This window comes from Thunnus maccoyii, chromosome 13 (genome assembly GCF_910596095.1).
Source record: "Thunnus maccoyii chromosome 13, fThuMac1.1, whole genome shotgun sequence".
NCBI lineage: Eukaryota > Metazoa > Chordata > Actinopteri > Scombriformes > Scombridae > Thunnus > Thunnus maccoyii.
The window spans coordinates 28,610,516-28,625,811 of NC_056545.1; the positions used below are offsets into that span (position 1 = coordinate 28,610,516).

Consider the following 15,296-nt stretch of genomic DNA (forward strand, 5'->3'; position numbering starts at 1 on the left):
TTCATGTGCAAGTTTAGTGTAAATACTCCATTTTTAAGTAAAATAGACAAAGTCATATTTCATCCTAAAGAGAGGAGAGGAGAGTTAGAATCGAGTGGAATACAGTTAAAAAGCACTCAAAGTGAATAATGCCCTTTCAGAAAGGATTAAGTCTCAGGTTTAAGGGCTCCGTAAAGAACTAAAGGTAAAAGACCAGCTCACAATGTGAATACAGCTGCCTATTCAGACCCCAGCCCCCAAGCCAGACACTAATGCTGCCCCCTGCCTTCCAGCTATGGAGGAAGCCACAGCAGACTGTTGAACTCCTGCTGCATCCCGCCCTCCCCCCCCCCCCCCCCACCCCACCCCACTGCGGCACGCCAGGCCAGCCCCAGCAGCTGTTTAACCAACTGAGGCAGAAGGGGCTGCAGGGGAACAATGCAATTTGACTTAACTCTCCCTCTTTCTGTGCACGCACGCATGTATGTGTGTGTGTGTTTGAGTGTGTGTGTGTGTGTGTGTGTGTGCTTGCATCAGTGTTTTTCATGAGTATTCAAACAAGAACGGATTTCTATAGATCAGGCAACCCCCATCTTAAAATCTTTATCTGCACATTCATGGTAAACGATGGACACTCTATCTATAAATGAGACAGATGAGTGACATTCAGCAAAGGCGGACAACATTTAACAATGAGAAGACAGAAACATTAGTTATTTTTGTCGTCAGCAAGTAACTGAATTATTACTATTAGTATTAGTTGTATTAATTTCTTAACAGCCCAGATGAGAGTACTGAGCAGAGTCACAGCAAAGTAATGAATCTAATTCACCTTCTGCATATTTCTTTCATTGCATTTTCTGCAACATCTTTCACAATAACGGAAAAAAATTCACAGCAATAAATGAATACACTGTCTGTCTTGACTGTCATTTCATGATGCATGAATTTGTAGTTGTTTTTACTTACATTGTCTGCAGCTGAGTATCTTTGCTCTGATCTTTGATTATTCCACCAATCTTGAACTGTGAATGCAAGATCTTTCTTTTTTTAAGAAGTTCTAATACCACTAGTAAAAAAAAAATTACAAGCATTTGGAGTAAATTCCCCTGTTAAATGCATTCAACCACATAGACTCTTTTCACAGCAGACATTTTGACTTGTCAAAGCAGGAAAAGCACATGTGGAATTAATAACATTAATGATGTGATGTAAGGATGATGACATGGCTTGTTTTTCCACGGGGAGTGCAAAATATGCCAAACAAAACAATGGTCCTCAGTTGAATTGTTGGGATTTAATAGTGAGACATCACTATCAGCTCCGATGTGCTGCTAAATGCACCTTGTTGCAAATTCACTCAAAGTCCTTCTCAGTCAAGGCATCAAGTATCAGCAGTTTCTGGAGCAGCCTCGCAAATGCTTGCAACATCTTGTATAATATAATTTACAAGGAAATATGTTACACAACACTTACAGTGCTTTTAACATCTGTGTGGAGTCGAGGGGATTCAATTGTTTTTATCTGTATCTGGAGGGTCAGGCTTTTGGTGAGTCAGTATGATTGCAAAATTGTTTGTTGCAATTCAGTGAAAAGGTGATTAGAGAGCACAAGTCAGGGGATGAATTTGCAAGTCACTGAACATCCCTTGGATTATAGTTAAATCAGTCATTACGAAAATGGGGGAAAAAAAAAAAAGTATGGCACAGCTGTAAATCTGCCTCGAGCAGGTCATCCTCAAAAACTGAGGGGTGCAAGAAGGAGACGAGTGAGGGAGGACACCAAGACACAAGCTCCAGAGGCTTAGACTGGAGGGACTGTGCAAACAGCAACAGTTGGCCAGGAGTTTCACCATTTTCAGCTTTATAGGAGAGTAGTAAACAAAAAGCAGCTCTCAAAAAAAGAAAGTTCATAAAATATAAACAGTAGTTTTAGCTGTAAAGCTGCCAATGTTGTGTTGGGTCAATAATTACACAAACTACACAAAAACTGCTCCAATTTCAATACTTTTTCAAATTGACATTGTCATTGACTGTCAGAACTTTTGGAGTTCATCTTAGATTTTTACCTTTTTGTCTTCTGCTTTATCAAATGTTCATTTAAACATGTCATCAGTGTCATTATTAGCCTTCAGGTTAGTGTACAAAGTGCCATTTAACAGGGTTTGCTCTTCTACCAAGCTAATTATTTAATAAGTTAAATTAAAATAAAGATTTAAAAAAAACAAAAACATGCTAAACATCCTATGTAGGTGTGTTCTTAGGTAAGTTCTTTGCACAAGTTAAAGCAGGAAGCATTCCTCAGGCTGCCTCTAAGGCCTGTAAAAATAAATGCTTGACCATTTATATACTCAAATGTCTGTCTTGTCTGAACTGATATTGTGGAAAACTGAAAGGAAGAGAGCAATCCCAGAGTTTCTTTGCATATATTTTAGCAGTCTTAAAGCTCTAGGAATTGCAGCATATTGTGTATCAGCTTCTCATCAGCAGTCTGGCCTCTCAAACAGACTGCGCAGAGAGCCCCCTACTGCAATTTCTGCAAAGCTGCAAAACTGGCAGAAAGTCTGCCTCTTGGACCTCAGTAGAGGATGATTATGCAGGTTAGCTCACATTTTACTGTAGCACTTATAAATGAGGCCTCAGCAGTTCTTTTGGAAACAAACTTAGACATAGGCTATAAACAAATAAAGCCCCAGACAGAAAGGTTCAGTTCCTGATTTACACTTTCTGATAATTGAAATTCTGAATTATGTCCAATAGAACAATTTGTACACTTCTTCTGCTTAATACGAGGGGTTTATTTCATTTTTAAAAGAAATTATTGAAATTGTCATATTTAAGTGTTCATGTTTATAATGTAAAAAACAAAATCAGACAATCACAAATTATTCAGTTACAGGTATTTTCAAAGTATCTAACACACCTTGTTTAGCTTTCAGACATATAGACCATATAATGGTCAGGTGCAGAAATCCACTCACCATTACAGTACATGTGATAATCTCCAGACACTGATGCAAGGGAACGCTACAACTTAGACACACAAATGGATTTGACTGACTTTCCAAAATGAAAGACTCATTCTTTCAACATTAAAAGAATGTAAAGGCTTTATATGTGGTGTATGCTTGATAAAAATGCTTTACAGCGGAAGTGGTAGGAGTCTCACTTTCAGTAGCAAAAAAAAAAAAAAAAAAAAAAAAAAAAGAAGAACCCCTCCACATGTTCTTTCTTTATGGCTAACATTAGTTATTTTCTCAGTCCTTTTTCATTTGACCACACAGACAGCAATTCCATCAATACAATGTCTCTACGAATACAGTTTTAAAATATAACCACAGAAAATCTGTTGAGTACTATCAAAAAGTACAGTAACCAGCGGTGGAGTCCAAAGGAACTTAAAGGTTCCTGCGCCTGAAGCCCATGTATGAAGTCAGTGATACAACTTAACAACATCTCTGTTTGACACCTTGTCGCTATAATGTTGGCCGTCCATTTAGTTTGTCATGCATTAGCGCGATGGCCCCACCTGTGAAGTCTCTTAGAACCTGCACCGTCTCCCGTTGGAGCTGCAACGACTCGCGTACAAACTCCTGCTGAGTCTCTGCCAGCTGCTGCACCGACTCAGACAGAAGCTCCAGGGATCGTGAAACCGTCTCCAGCAGGATGTTGGTGGCGTGCTGCTCCTGAAGGCTCAGCGATGCGTTATGTAGCATGTTTTCCCTCATGTTTTGTGAAGGCTGACCTGGCATTGGAAGTGTGGCCGTTGAGGTTGAAGGTCCAGAGGACGTCTGAGGTTGTCCTTGCTTCTGGATGCCGTTGTTTCCTTGGTGATCCACTGTCGGTTTTGCTGCCTGAGTAGAAGGCGGCACGTCCTCCCTTTGGTCATCATCTGAGTCTGCAAACGCAGCATCAGCATCTTGAGTCAAAGAAAAAAGTACATCCGTGTTTTCTTATTGCTATAACATGTCTTTCTTCATTTGTATCCAAATCTTGACAACTCACCTTCTGTGGTCGGTATTTCATAATGCACATCGAAGGACAGTTGTGACGAGTCTCCTGCAACAATCAAAGAACTTAAGTAAAACAATTTTATGCATTTCTCTGAATGAACTTCTTAATTGAGCTATTAAAATGATAAGTTCATCTAAAACTATAAAATGACTCACCCACTGGGCATACATTTAAATCTTGTGAGCACAAAAGACAATACTTTAAGAGGAAGGTGACATGGAGTCATTCAAAATAACATACCAAAAGACATCAACTTCACTGATGTTGAGACCGAAATGAGATACTATACTGACAAAATGTCCATTTTTGGTTGAATTATTCCTTTAAGCACTCATGACAAGAGCCACTGTAGTTAGAAAGAGACTGATCCTCTTTGTTACCTGACTGTGGAAGTCCACTTGCAGCGTAGGAGTTTGGCGGGGGCATAGACGTCATGTCCAACCCACCGTTGGGAGAATTCTGCATTCCCATCATATCCTCCTCTTCCATTTCCTCTTCCTCCTCTGGCACATCGTCGTCATCTCCCAGGGGGCCAAAGTCACCCGTGCTCTGGTCTTCCTCGTCCATCTCCAGAATCTGGAGCACTATTTTCTCTGTCTGATTAAGGTCTCTGGAAAGACGTGAGTTGAGGCCCCTGTTGGGCACTGTCCCTGACCGCATGGCAGCCACTTTCCGCTTAGTGTCACATTTTAGGTCAGACCATTTCTTGATGACTTCAATGACCTCGCGTTGGCATTCCCCGATCTCATTTACACGTGCCGTAATCTCTGCCCATGTGCGCTTCTTCATATCTGTTGGAACACCACGGTTGAATTTGCCTTTGGGAGAAAAACAAAATGAAAAATGTCAAATGCCATTGTGACAGTGATGGTGCTAGACTGATGGTGCAACATTATAACTATTCCCAAATGTACTATAATCTCTAGTATACCAATGTTTGCCTAAACCATTTTGTTGTTGATCAATCACTTTTTGGGAAACCAGAAATAAAACCTCAAAGCACAATCTCTGCAATTAGAAAGTGAATTAAAGCATTCTGAATGGGATAAGTACCTGAAGACACATACCCACAACAACCATACGATGTTTCCTCACTTCATCCAACAGTATGTGAACTTCACTGAAAGAGAAACGAGCTTTTCTTTTTTTGAAGCGTGTAACACTGTCTTGGTTGTAGTATATTGGTGAAGACATCCTCCACACAGTGCAATAGGTCTCCAGCTGCTTTGTAGTCTCTGCTGTGTTTTGACTTCTCCAGCTGTCAGGAGGTGTTGTGTCAGAAATCTGATTAACAACAAAGTTCAAAGAGCAAGTGTTAATGGTAAAACTGCTCATGTGTCACCAGTGTATTGTTTCATAGACTTGACTGCAATTGATGTTAGAGACTGAGACTGAGAACAATACACACAAATAGTTGACTTAATGAAAGCTAAAGTAATTAATATTGATACATACACTCATTCAGGCTCAGCAGCTGAGCGTTGGTCGTGTGTGCAGTCTAGTTAGTTGATCAAGTAAATAGGTAACAAGTGCACATTATCAACATTTCAACTGCATCATAACTATATGCACAGGTCTAAGTGTTCTCGCATATTTAAACAGGGAAATAGTGCAGGTTTAGTGTGACGCTAACACTGTCAGTGTTAGCTATGAAACAGTGAATGAACAATGGGCGATGCTACAGTCACTTTACACACGCGATAGCCTGGTTAGCTGGCTAAATCTAAAGCCCACTCGTACTTACACATTTAATAACACATTTACGTAGGTTGCGCTAATGAATTTAACAAACTAGAGCTATTCTGTTTCCCTCACACAGGTAAACATACACACGGTTGGCTGGCTTTAGTGTTATATTACACAACAGTACACATTAGGTTAGCGTTAGCTCTCTTTACAGCAAGACAACGATAGCTAACGCTAGGTTAGAGTCAGAAAAGGCTAATGAACCACTTAGTTCACGTAACCTCACTTCTCGGGGTATAAAATAATGCCCAGAATAGCTCATGAGATGGTGAACATACCACCAAGTCAAAGAAGTTGGGATTTGGTCCAGAAACGTGTAGATAAACTTCCTTATCGGCAGGATAGCTACTGTCAAGCTAGCCAGCATGAAGCTAATGCTGCACTAAACATGTCCGGTTATTGGCTAAAGCGTTGACCAACACAATGATTCTGGTATGGCAACAGTAAGTGACCTTTAGTTTTAGTTTCACGCGTAATTTATAGCAATAACCACTATTAATGTGGTGATTTCACTAATCACGTTTCAGTGGTTTCTGTTTATTTTATCTGCTGTAACAATGTGCTTTAATTTTGAAAGAGCATGCTTCACTTCTGGTATCACGAGCCGGCTTGATTAAACAAAACACACACACATACACATACACACACACACACACACAGTGAGAGAGAGAGAGACAGAGAGAGATACACATTACACACACACACACACACACACACACACACAGAGCGAGAGAGAGAGATATACAAATTACACACACAGACACATTACACACAACACTACACACACACTGATATTCACTAAGCTTTTGCAGATATGACACCATATCTGGGTTTTTTTTTTATCAATGTCAATGAATTTAAAAGCCTTTCAAGGATACACTCTTCCTCTATATTAACACCTTGAAGTCAAATAGAGGATTTAAAATGTTAAATTCCCACTATTATCTACTTTTATTCTCGAGGTTGTGATTTAGTGGCTTCAATGAAGTATAATATGCAGGAGGTAAGAATTCACATTATAAATATAATCAGTTGAAGCATCTTGGCAATCATAACTCCCTTAAACACAACTTCACTATTAAGTGGCTGAAAATTGGCATTGTTCCATTTCAAATGACTTTTGCCAATTCTGACAAAATGCTTGATCTGAATGGTGCAGAAGCAGAGCCCAGTCCAGCCAAACTATGAATTCATTAGTCACTGAGTAACGACTCAACGTAGCCAGCGAACTTATTGTCAGCAGTGCGTCAAAAAATAAGACATTTTATCATTTATCATACCCTTTTTATTCCAAAAACAGCACAAGTATTTATTTTTGCCAAGCAGTTGAATGACTGTGGCTAGAACATTGTTAAAAACCTCTAATAATGGCATCTTTACTAGTGGCTGCATGCATTAGTGGCATACACATCTGTTATATATTATGAATTCACACATTGTCCTCGCGTTATCTGGTGCAGAAATTTTCAATAAGTACACAGTGATAAGTAGAAGTAACCAGTAAGCTGCTATGGCTAAGTTGCACTACCAGTATTAAACGGCACAGTATCAGCGTGCTCAAACAAAACATTGTCTCTTACTGTGTTAATGTACATTACTATAACAGAAGAAATATAGGGCTGGAATATAGTGGATATTTATATTAACAAACAACCATTGATATTAGGTAACTTGAAACAAAGTTTGGGATTTTTAGGCATTTTAGATATTTTCTAGTGGCTGTAGACATTAGGATTCCAGATTTCTAGGCATAAACATAAACAGCGGAACTCTGATGCAAGATAATGGAGTGTACAGGTCAGTAAACAATGATTTGCTTGCAATAGACTGTGGTGCAAATGAACCATAATCTATATAATCTATCATAACACCTGCCTAAATTTTCTTGAAGGTTTAACCAAAAATGGTGAACTGTCTGGTCAGTGGACTTGGGGACAATTTCACAAAGACACCAAATATAACTGAGGTCTAAAAGATGGTGAGACCTCAGATATATGTATAGCTTTATCAGTTAGACCTCTCCTCAGGGCTGTGAGGGCATGATTACCATCCCCCAGCACTCCTGTTGTGTTAAACCTGTTGGGTTGGGACAACATACATTCTTAGGTGACCTAATGTAATTCTCAGAATAGCTCTAACTAACTTGAGCAGAAATCTGTTCAGCCATAAATCCCGAAAACACCTGCAGTTATGCTGAGCCTTTAAATTGGACTCTCCTAAAGGCCATGTACATCCTTGCAGGTGACCTCAGTTACTCTGAAAGCTGGTTAGACCTCTGCTCAGGTTGAACTTAGATGGAGCTTTTCTGAGAATTTGCAAATATGTACGAATATAAATGATGTTGCCCTGATATGTGAAACAAAACAGCATAGAGATGGAGATGTCAATCAAGCAGCTATACTGTACATGCCCACACAGCTCAACTTTGGCAAAATAGGTGTCACAACTGTGTGAGTGGCAATTCAAATGATAAAAAACATAGCCGACCAGGCTACAGCTTCATGCTGTTGACTCCAACTAAAAGTAGGTTTTCCAGTTTTTGTCAGCTGTGACAATAATTGATTGTTCTGAGATAGCCTGAGGTTAAGGTGGGTCACTATTAGGCTTTAAAATGTCAGTCTTTATTTTTGTGAAACTTTCCAACCTTTCAGCATTTTGGCATTAAAATAGTCTAACCAGTCCAACATACTGTATCTTTGTGAAACTGGCCCCAAATACAAACAAACAGCTTCCTGCTTTCACATTAGGTTTTTCACAAATGTCACGGTGTAAAGCATATTGGTGTTGGCCCGCCTCTTCTCATGCCATTTGGATTTGTGGGCATGAAGTCGATCAAGAGCCGATGCCAAAAAAGCTGACAAAATGATAACAATTCAACATTCTGTACTATCATGTTGGCTAAATAGTTGTCCAGAGCATTCAGTGCCATTTATTTTTTACCCTCAACTATGGGTACCATTGTGAGTGCAGGTTTGTGCTTTTTCCAAGTTATAATACAGTCTTACAAGTAATATGTAACGGTGACACCAGACATTGCATTAACATTCAAAATAAACCTGCACACACAACAGATTTGCTGAGTAACACGATAAGTTGTAGGGAAGGTCGAGAAAATATTTTGTATTGTGTAAACGAACAAAGTGGTTCCATAAAACAAGCATGAGAGGCATCGTCCGGACTCAGGAGTACATGGTCAACTGAAGCCACTGAAAAGACAAGAGCAGAGAAGACGACATCATGAAAACAGTGAACTGTTCCTATCAACTGAATCTAATGCTTTTAAAAGTTTGAATTCCAGTGAAAACCCACTGATATTTAAAATGACATGAGTTTACCTCCTTAATATTGACTTTGATAGTCCCGTTGTTATCCTTATCCAAGGTTTTGAAGGCACCTGAATCAGAGAAGATATTAAGCCTACTACACCTTCAATTTATGAGATTAGATTTCAAGACAATCATTCTTATCACGCAGATAAAGCTGTGCGACTAACCACAAAATCAATTTAGTTTATGCTCTTTGAAACTTACGGCACATGGCATCCAGCCTCACAAGGCAGCCGATATAGTTGTCGAAATCCATGTTCCCATTTTCATCGCTGTATCTGCGAATGATCATCTGGAACAGCTGGTCATTGAGAGGGAAGCCTGAGGAGGAGGTAAACAAATGAAGCCACTGTGATTTTATGATTAAACAGAATTTACACAAAGAGTCCATGCAGACAGGCTGCTTAACACAAATATATTCAAATAACTGGTGTGATATTCAAATCATTAACCCATTACACCGCAGCTCAAAGATTAGGCTTTTTACAGAGTTCAGAAACATTTCATTTCAACCTTTATTTAAGATTCTCGGAAAACCACTGAGGGCGACCCTTATTTACAATGATGCCGAGATTACAAATGGAAAAACAAAAACAAACAAACAAACAACAAAGGAACATACATGGTCAACAAAACCAGTTAAAGACAGGCAGTGAATGGTTATTAATTATATTCCTGAAGTGTCCAAGAGGTATGAGAGTATTCAGTTTTAGGTTAAAATTGCAAGAGGTTCCATGAGTTTGCTGCACCAACACTAAAAGTAGTCTTTCCAAGTTCAGTCCAGACACAAGGTACCTGAAGAGCCAGACAGTCACTGGAGCGGTTTAGAAGTGGACCAGAGTTCCAGTGCAACAGAGATGTGATGTATGATGGTTATTTTCCGGTCAGGACTTTATACATACACAGATACCAGTGATTATTGCGTCACTCAGTCAGATAAGGCCAGCCGACCTTATCACAGAGGATACAGTGGTGAGTATTGTAGCCATCACGAGTAATAAATCTCAGGGCTGAGTGGTAAATTGAGTCTAAAGGCCTAAGTGTGGAACCAGCAGCATTTCTGGAAATTACATCCCCAACGAATTGGTATCTGGCTTGACAAATTTGTTGTCGAGCCAAATGCCAAGGTATTTGTATTCTGTAACCCTTTCGGTGTTTGAACCATTGATAGTAGAGACATGCAGATTACTCTAGTCTGAGTTTTTAGATCTTGAAAAAAATCATAAATTTTGTTTTTATTTGTGTTAAGTATCAGTCTGAGATTAATGAAGGAATGTTGCAGTGCATGAAAGGAAAGTTGTGTTTTCTCGATGGCTAATTGAACAGAATCAGCGATACAGTGTAAAATAGTATCATCCATACAGATGGGTTTGGCAGCCATGTAGGGAAGACACAATTTCATCAATATAAATGGTGAACAGGACAGGGCCCAGAATGGATCCCTGAGGCACACCCTTAGTAACAGGCGAGAATCCAGACTGGGCTCCCTCATTCTCACACGCTGACATCTGTCACACAAGTAATTCTGGAACCATTTGCGAGTATCCCTATCGAATTTTTATTTAAACTATTATTTACTTATAATTATACTACATTTGACTGGCTGCCTATATCTATCAATGACAATGATAAACATAACCTCACAAGTTATACATTTGGCATAATAATGGAGAGATTATCATAATTACATGTAGGTGTCTGGCTTACCATAGAACTATCAACATCCAATACTATCTATCTTAAAAACACAGCCACATGACTACTGATAGTTAATCAAAGGTCCTTTTGCAAGATCTTCCTGCATCTATGGCTATTGCTTTATCTGTGGCAGTTATTACTGGTATTAATCAAGTTTTGTTTCGCTTTCATTTTTTCAGTAGCTGAGCAAACATTTAAGCAACAATATGGGGGGGGTGGGGGGGCGACTCACCAGCAGCTCTGAAAGCGGTGGGTAGCTCATCTGCACCTATGACACCAGAACCATCTGCGTCATAGGACTTGTACACTCCCTAAACAATAAAAAAAAAAAATTCCTGGTAAGCTGATTGACAACATATAAAGACTCAAAGAAAAAAAGAGTTTCTTTCCAACAACCTAAATAGACTAAATATAAAATTATATTTTTTTTATTCATGTTACAATAAGATTATAATAATAATAATGAAGGTGTGTTTTTCTTCTACTGTAAAGCTTAATCAACTAGCACCAAATACATGTGTCACCTCATTGACAGAGTTCATTTGACAGGAGATGAAATGATCTGTTCCAGTGTGAAGCCAATTTAAATAACGTGTCCTACAGTAAACAGTGGTCAGATTAATCTGATGTAAAACATGGTAGTTATTCAAAATAAGGAGGAGTTTGGTACACTGTACATTCAAATCATAGTCCTTCATAATCTTGATAAATAGATGTCATTTTGCTAAATCTACAGTAGTTTTCTGTGTTCACTGTTACTGGAGATAATTAACTCTGCCCACAGGAATGTACCAGTGCAACACAGAAACAGATGTGTAGGACAAATAAAATGGGCCCGCTGTACTTGCCTGCCATTTTTTTATATTGTTCCAGAGGTGTTTGAATTCATGGAATCCCAGTTTTCCAGTGCTGTCACTCTGAAACAGCATTAAGGACAACAGTCTTCTTTCGCTGCAGCTTTACATTTGCATTACTACTACTCACTATATTTGCCTAAGGTGAATTTTTATGTAGCTTCCTCATACGTGCAGTGCAGAGGTCACAGTAGGGAAAGCATGTAAAGTTTTTGTCTGACTTGTTCACAACTCTGCAGCTGTGGTTTACACTACAAATGACAAGAATAACATAACTTTCATTTAGCTTAAATATCAAAAACACATCTCACTTCCAGCTTACATTTCAGAGCTATGAACCCTGTGTTTACATACTTTTGTGATCAGGGCCCCTGTACTTTTGAAGCAGCATGCCTGAGGAAACTGATATCTGCTCAGTGTTAAATCCTCACATATTTCAAGGTCATAAACGCTACAGGCCAAACTGAGCGCAGACTTGGCCTGACTGGGAAAATCTGTTCTGATGACCAAATCATGGCAGTCTTCATAAACTGTGGGTGTGATGGAGTCTGCTAAACCAACATGTCCCTTTTTATAGCCAACAGTTGATGTATTTGTTCTGTTCTGTGTATTTTTACTGTGCTGTCACTGTCAGCTTCATGCTATCACTTGGCTTACACAACACATAAAGCCTAGTAATGATAGAAAGGATACATCCATGACTGCCACCATGCTCCTGCAAGACTCAATGCTGAAACCATCTGTCTTCAGGTCTCCATCTAAAATATAAGAGAAAAAACATTCACCATGTAGTGTATCTCTTTTTAATATAAATAAAAATGTGGAAATACTGTGAAGGACTGAATCAGAGCAGACTGAGTAAAAAAGACAAGACAATAAATGTTTACTGCAAGAAATGAACTCTAAATATGACACACAAAAACATGTCTTACGCTTCGTAACGATTCTGTTTAGGATGTTCATCAACTCAGTTGGGCTCACTTCCATGTCCTAAACGACAAATATTCAAAAGTGCAAACATCAAAAAGCCTGCAGAAACACAATTGTATGGTGGAACAAAATGGATGGTGGAGAAACACTCTTTAAAGTTGCAATACATTAAATCAAACCCAAAGTTATGCTTGGAATTTTTTCTGCAATAGCCCTTCACTGTATGTAGATTCTGCAGTTATCTTTCTATGTAGTAATTCATATTGGTAGTGGTGGAGTCCGCCGTTCCCACACTGGATTTGAATTTCCTACCTTACGATGAGGGATTACAGGAAAAAGATGCATGGCAAGTAATCAAGCACAATGTTATTTCAATGATAACACTGTTTACTGTGCACTCTTTTTACACTGTATCAGAGCTGTGTTAAGTTCAAAGCAAACGGAACTTCCGCCTGTTGCTGCTACACATTAAGAGTGTTCAACTGGAAAACCACAGTGAACCACAGTGCTGCAGAAAATGTAATGTGTTTGTCACTGCAAAAAAATACGTCTAAAAAAATAAGAGATTTTGCCGGAGCATTTTTGATTTTTGCAAGACAGTAATGAAACAAGAAGCAGCAGCCACAACGAGCTGTTACATGAAGAGATGCAGCAACATCCCTCCGACTCCTCCATAACCAACTTTACTGAGCCCTGCTGTTGCGTGGAAAATTACTCACGCTCTGTGCCGCATGAAATTAGATCACAGTTATAATTATTTCTGACTGACTTCTTCATTAAGCCAATGCAAGTTTGTTTGGTTGGAGTAGGAGTAGCTACAAACTTAAGTGTTTGCTCTAGTATTAAACCACGGGTGTAACCAAACCAACCAGGACTGAAATCTTAATAACTTCAAACAGTTAAAACAAATGTAGGTCTTCTTGTTTATATGAAATGGAATAGTATGCTTTCTGCAAAAAAAACACCAGAAATGAAAAGAGAAGAGACAGAAAGGTACACTCACTTCTCCGGCTAGTTGCTGGAAGACTCTGCGGAACTGTTTCTCCTCATCGCTCTCATGCTGCTCTGCATATGCAAGTGGCCTGCGTGGTGGAGGCTGCAGGACGGAGTCACCAGCAAACATTAGAAACACTGTCAAACACTGAGTTAGGAGTACAGTGACAAACAGATAAAGTTAATAAAATAATGTCTGTCACTTACAGGATCAGAAGGCACAAACTGGGCTGGGTCGATGTTGCTACAAAGACGGGATCAGAGATGAAGAAAGTTAAAACACAAACCACCTTTTTTTGGCTGGGACAGGTACATTATGCTGATTCTCACCTGACAACATCAATGATGCCACCAATGAATTTTTTGGCAAAAAACATCTTCTGTCAACTGTGAATGTAAAACGCAACATAATTAGGCAAAAGATATGCACCACAAACACCACCTCAGTCCAGATTATTGAAAACATTTGTTGATTAAAGACCTAGCACCATGGTTTTATCTATAGAGTAAGTGGAATAAAATGATTTGCAATTATGGCGGGAGTGATCACTTGAAGTAATGCATAATGAGCTGGAAAATGATTTCAGTAACAAAACTGGCAACAGTAATTAACTTAATTACGTAATAAGTCTTAATTCCAAAGTGCTGTCGTTTGTCCTCTCAAAGGAGATGTGTTTGGTTTCAATGGTATGGTGTAGGTCTAAGAAATCCCTAACAAAACCAGAATTCAGGTTCTTGTGAAAATATAATAAATGGACCTACTAACAGTAAGAATCAGAAAGCAGGAGTAGAGGGCAAACTAAAAATAAACAATAAATGCAATGCTGTCAACCATTACAAACATGTCCTATTTTACACATCGTTTACTATTCGGTCTTATCACGTTTGTGCTTTGTTAACCGGTTCAGTGTTTCATGAGCTAAGCGAAAGCAGCACTGGTTGGGCTTGTTATCCATCAAGCAATGGCATGTCCTGTGTTTTCTTTCAATAACGTTACAAAGTCTAATCAGTGGCACACCCACTGGCCCCTCTTAAGATGTTTCCTGTATAGAAAATATTCGATGCCGCACCCAGAGTGCCAAAAAATAAGACCAAAATCAAGACGCTGTCTTATTGCACCACACGTTTACAATGACACCTCTAACTTTACGCCTGCTAGCAAGTAAAATGTCAGACTTGTACAGTAACTGTTAAGATTGGGTAACTTGCTCTAATCCAACAAAAAACAAATAAGTTAGCTGCAGTATATTAATGTTAAACTCGAAGATTGGCATTATGGCAGGGTAAGCTCACCATTTTGTTGACCCAATCTCACCGTGCAACATCTCAGTGTAACAAGATTTTAGCTACTAACGATAGCCTGTACAGCAGCTAGCTAGCTAGCTAAGCTAACGTTAAGCAAGCTACATGAACACACGACGTTAACTGTCAAATTCAGCAAAACCCTAGTTAATTAACGTGATTAATAACGACCTAACTCTCTACTGTTTGTTTAAAGTAGCTTAAAATGACACTTAAGTCATCTAAAACTCGACACATATATTTACCGTAAGGCAACAGCACTCTTAAAGTTGTTGGCAGCGGTTGAGGGAGTTTCACTGTAAACTCAGCTGGCAAGAGGCTCCGTCAACACGCCCCAACTAACGCTGCAGAGAGGAGGAGGGAGGAGGAGGGAGGCGGAGACTGTTTCTGTCTCTGCATCTGTCAGTGCAGCATAGGAGATGCCTGCTAATCATTAATGTCAATCTAGTGCAGAT

General features: G+C 39.2%; 2 protein-coding genes across 4 annotated transcripts; both read right to left on the reverse strand.

The window, feature by feature from the left end:
• Positions 1–1,298: 1,298 nt before the first annotated feature.
• zgc:153990 (uncharacterized protein LOC768125 homolog) lies at positions 1,299–6,256 on the reverse strand. 3 transcript variants are annotated; one of them, XM_042431116.1, is made up of 6 exons: positions 6,017–6,256; positions 5,448–5,490; positions 5,060–5,276; positions 4,373–4,810; positions 3,984–4,037; positions 1,299–3,876 (listed from the first exon to the last, which is right to left on the reverse strand). In XM_042431116.1, exons 2-6 carry the CDS (start codon positions 5,451–5,453, stop codon positions 3,455–3,457), a joined length of 1,137 nt encoding a protein of 378 aa, XP_042287050.1. In that variant the 5' UTR covers positions 5,454–5,490; positions 6,017–6,256; the 3' UTR covers positions 1,299–3,454. The 3 variants fall into 3 exon arrangements, with proteins under 3 accessions (XP_042287050.1, XP_042287049.1, XP_042287051.1); XM_042431115.1 differs by having other exon boundaries at positions 1,301–3,897; positions 6,017–6,251; XM_042431117.1 differs by lacking the exon at positions 5,448–5,490 and having other exon boundaries at positions 1,301–3,897; positions 6,017–6,246.
• A 744-nt stretch (positions 6,257–7,000) lies between these two features.
• capns1a (calpain, small subunit 1 a) lies at positions 7,001–15,284 on the reverse strand. Its single transcript, XM_042430954.1, has 11 exons — positions 15,087–15,284; positions 13,870–13,926; positions 13,747–13,783; positions 13,550–13,642; positions 12,549–12,606; positions 12,310–12,374; positions 11,611–11,679; positions 10,995–11,073; positions 9,269–9,385; positions 9,074–9,132; positions 7,001–8,944 (listed from the first exon to the last, which is right to left on the reverse strand). The coding sequence occupies exons 2-11, from the start codon at positions 13,914–13,916 to the stop codon at positions 8,918–8,920; spliced, it is 651 nt and encodes a 216-aa protein (XP_042286888.1). The 5' UTR covers positions 13,917–13,926; positions 15,087–15,284; the 3' UTR covers positions 7,001–8,917.
• Positions 15,285–15,296: the final 12 nt, after the last annotated feature.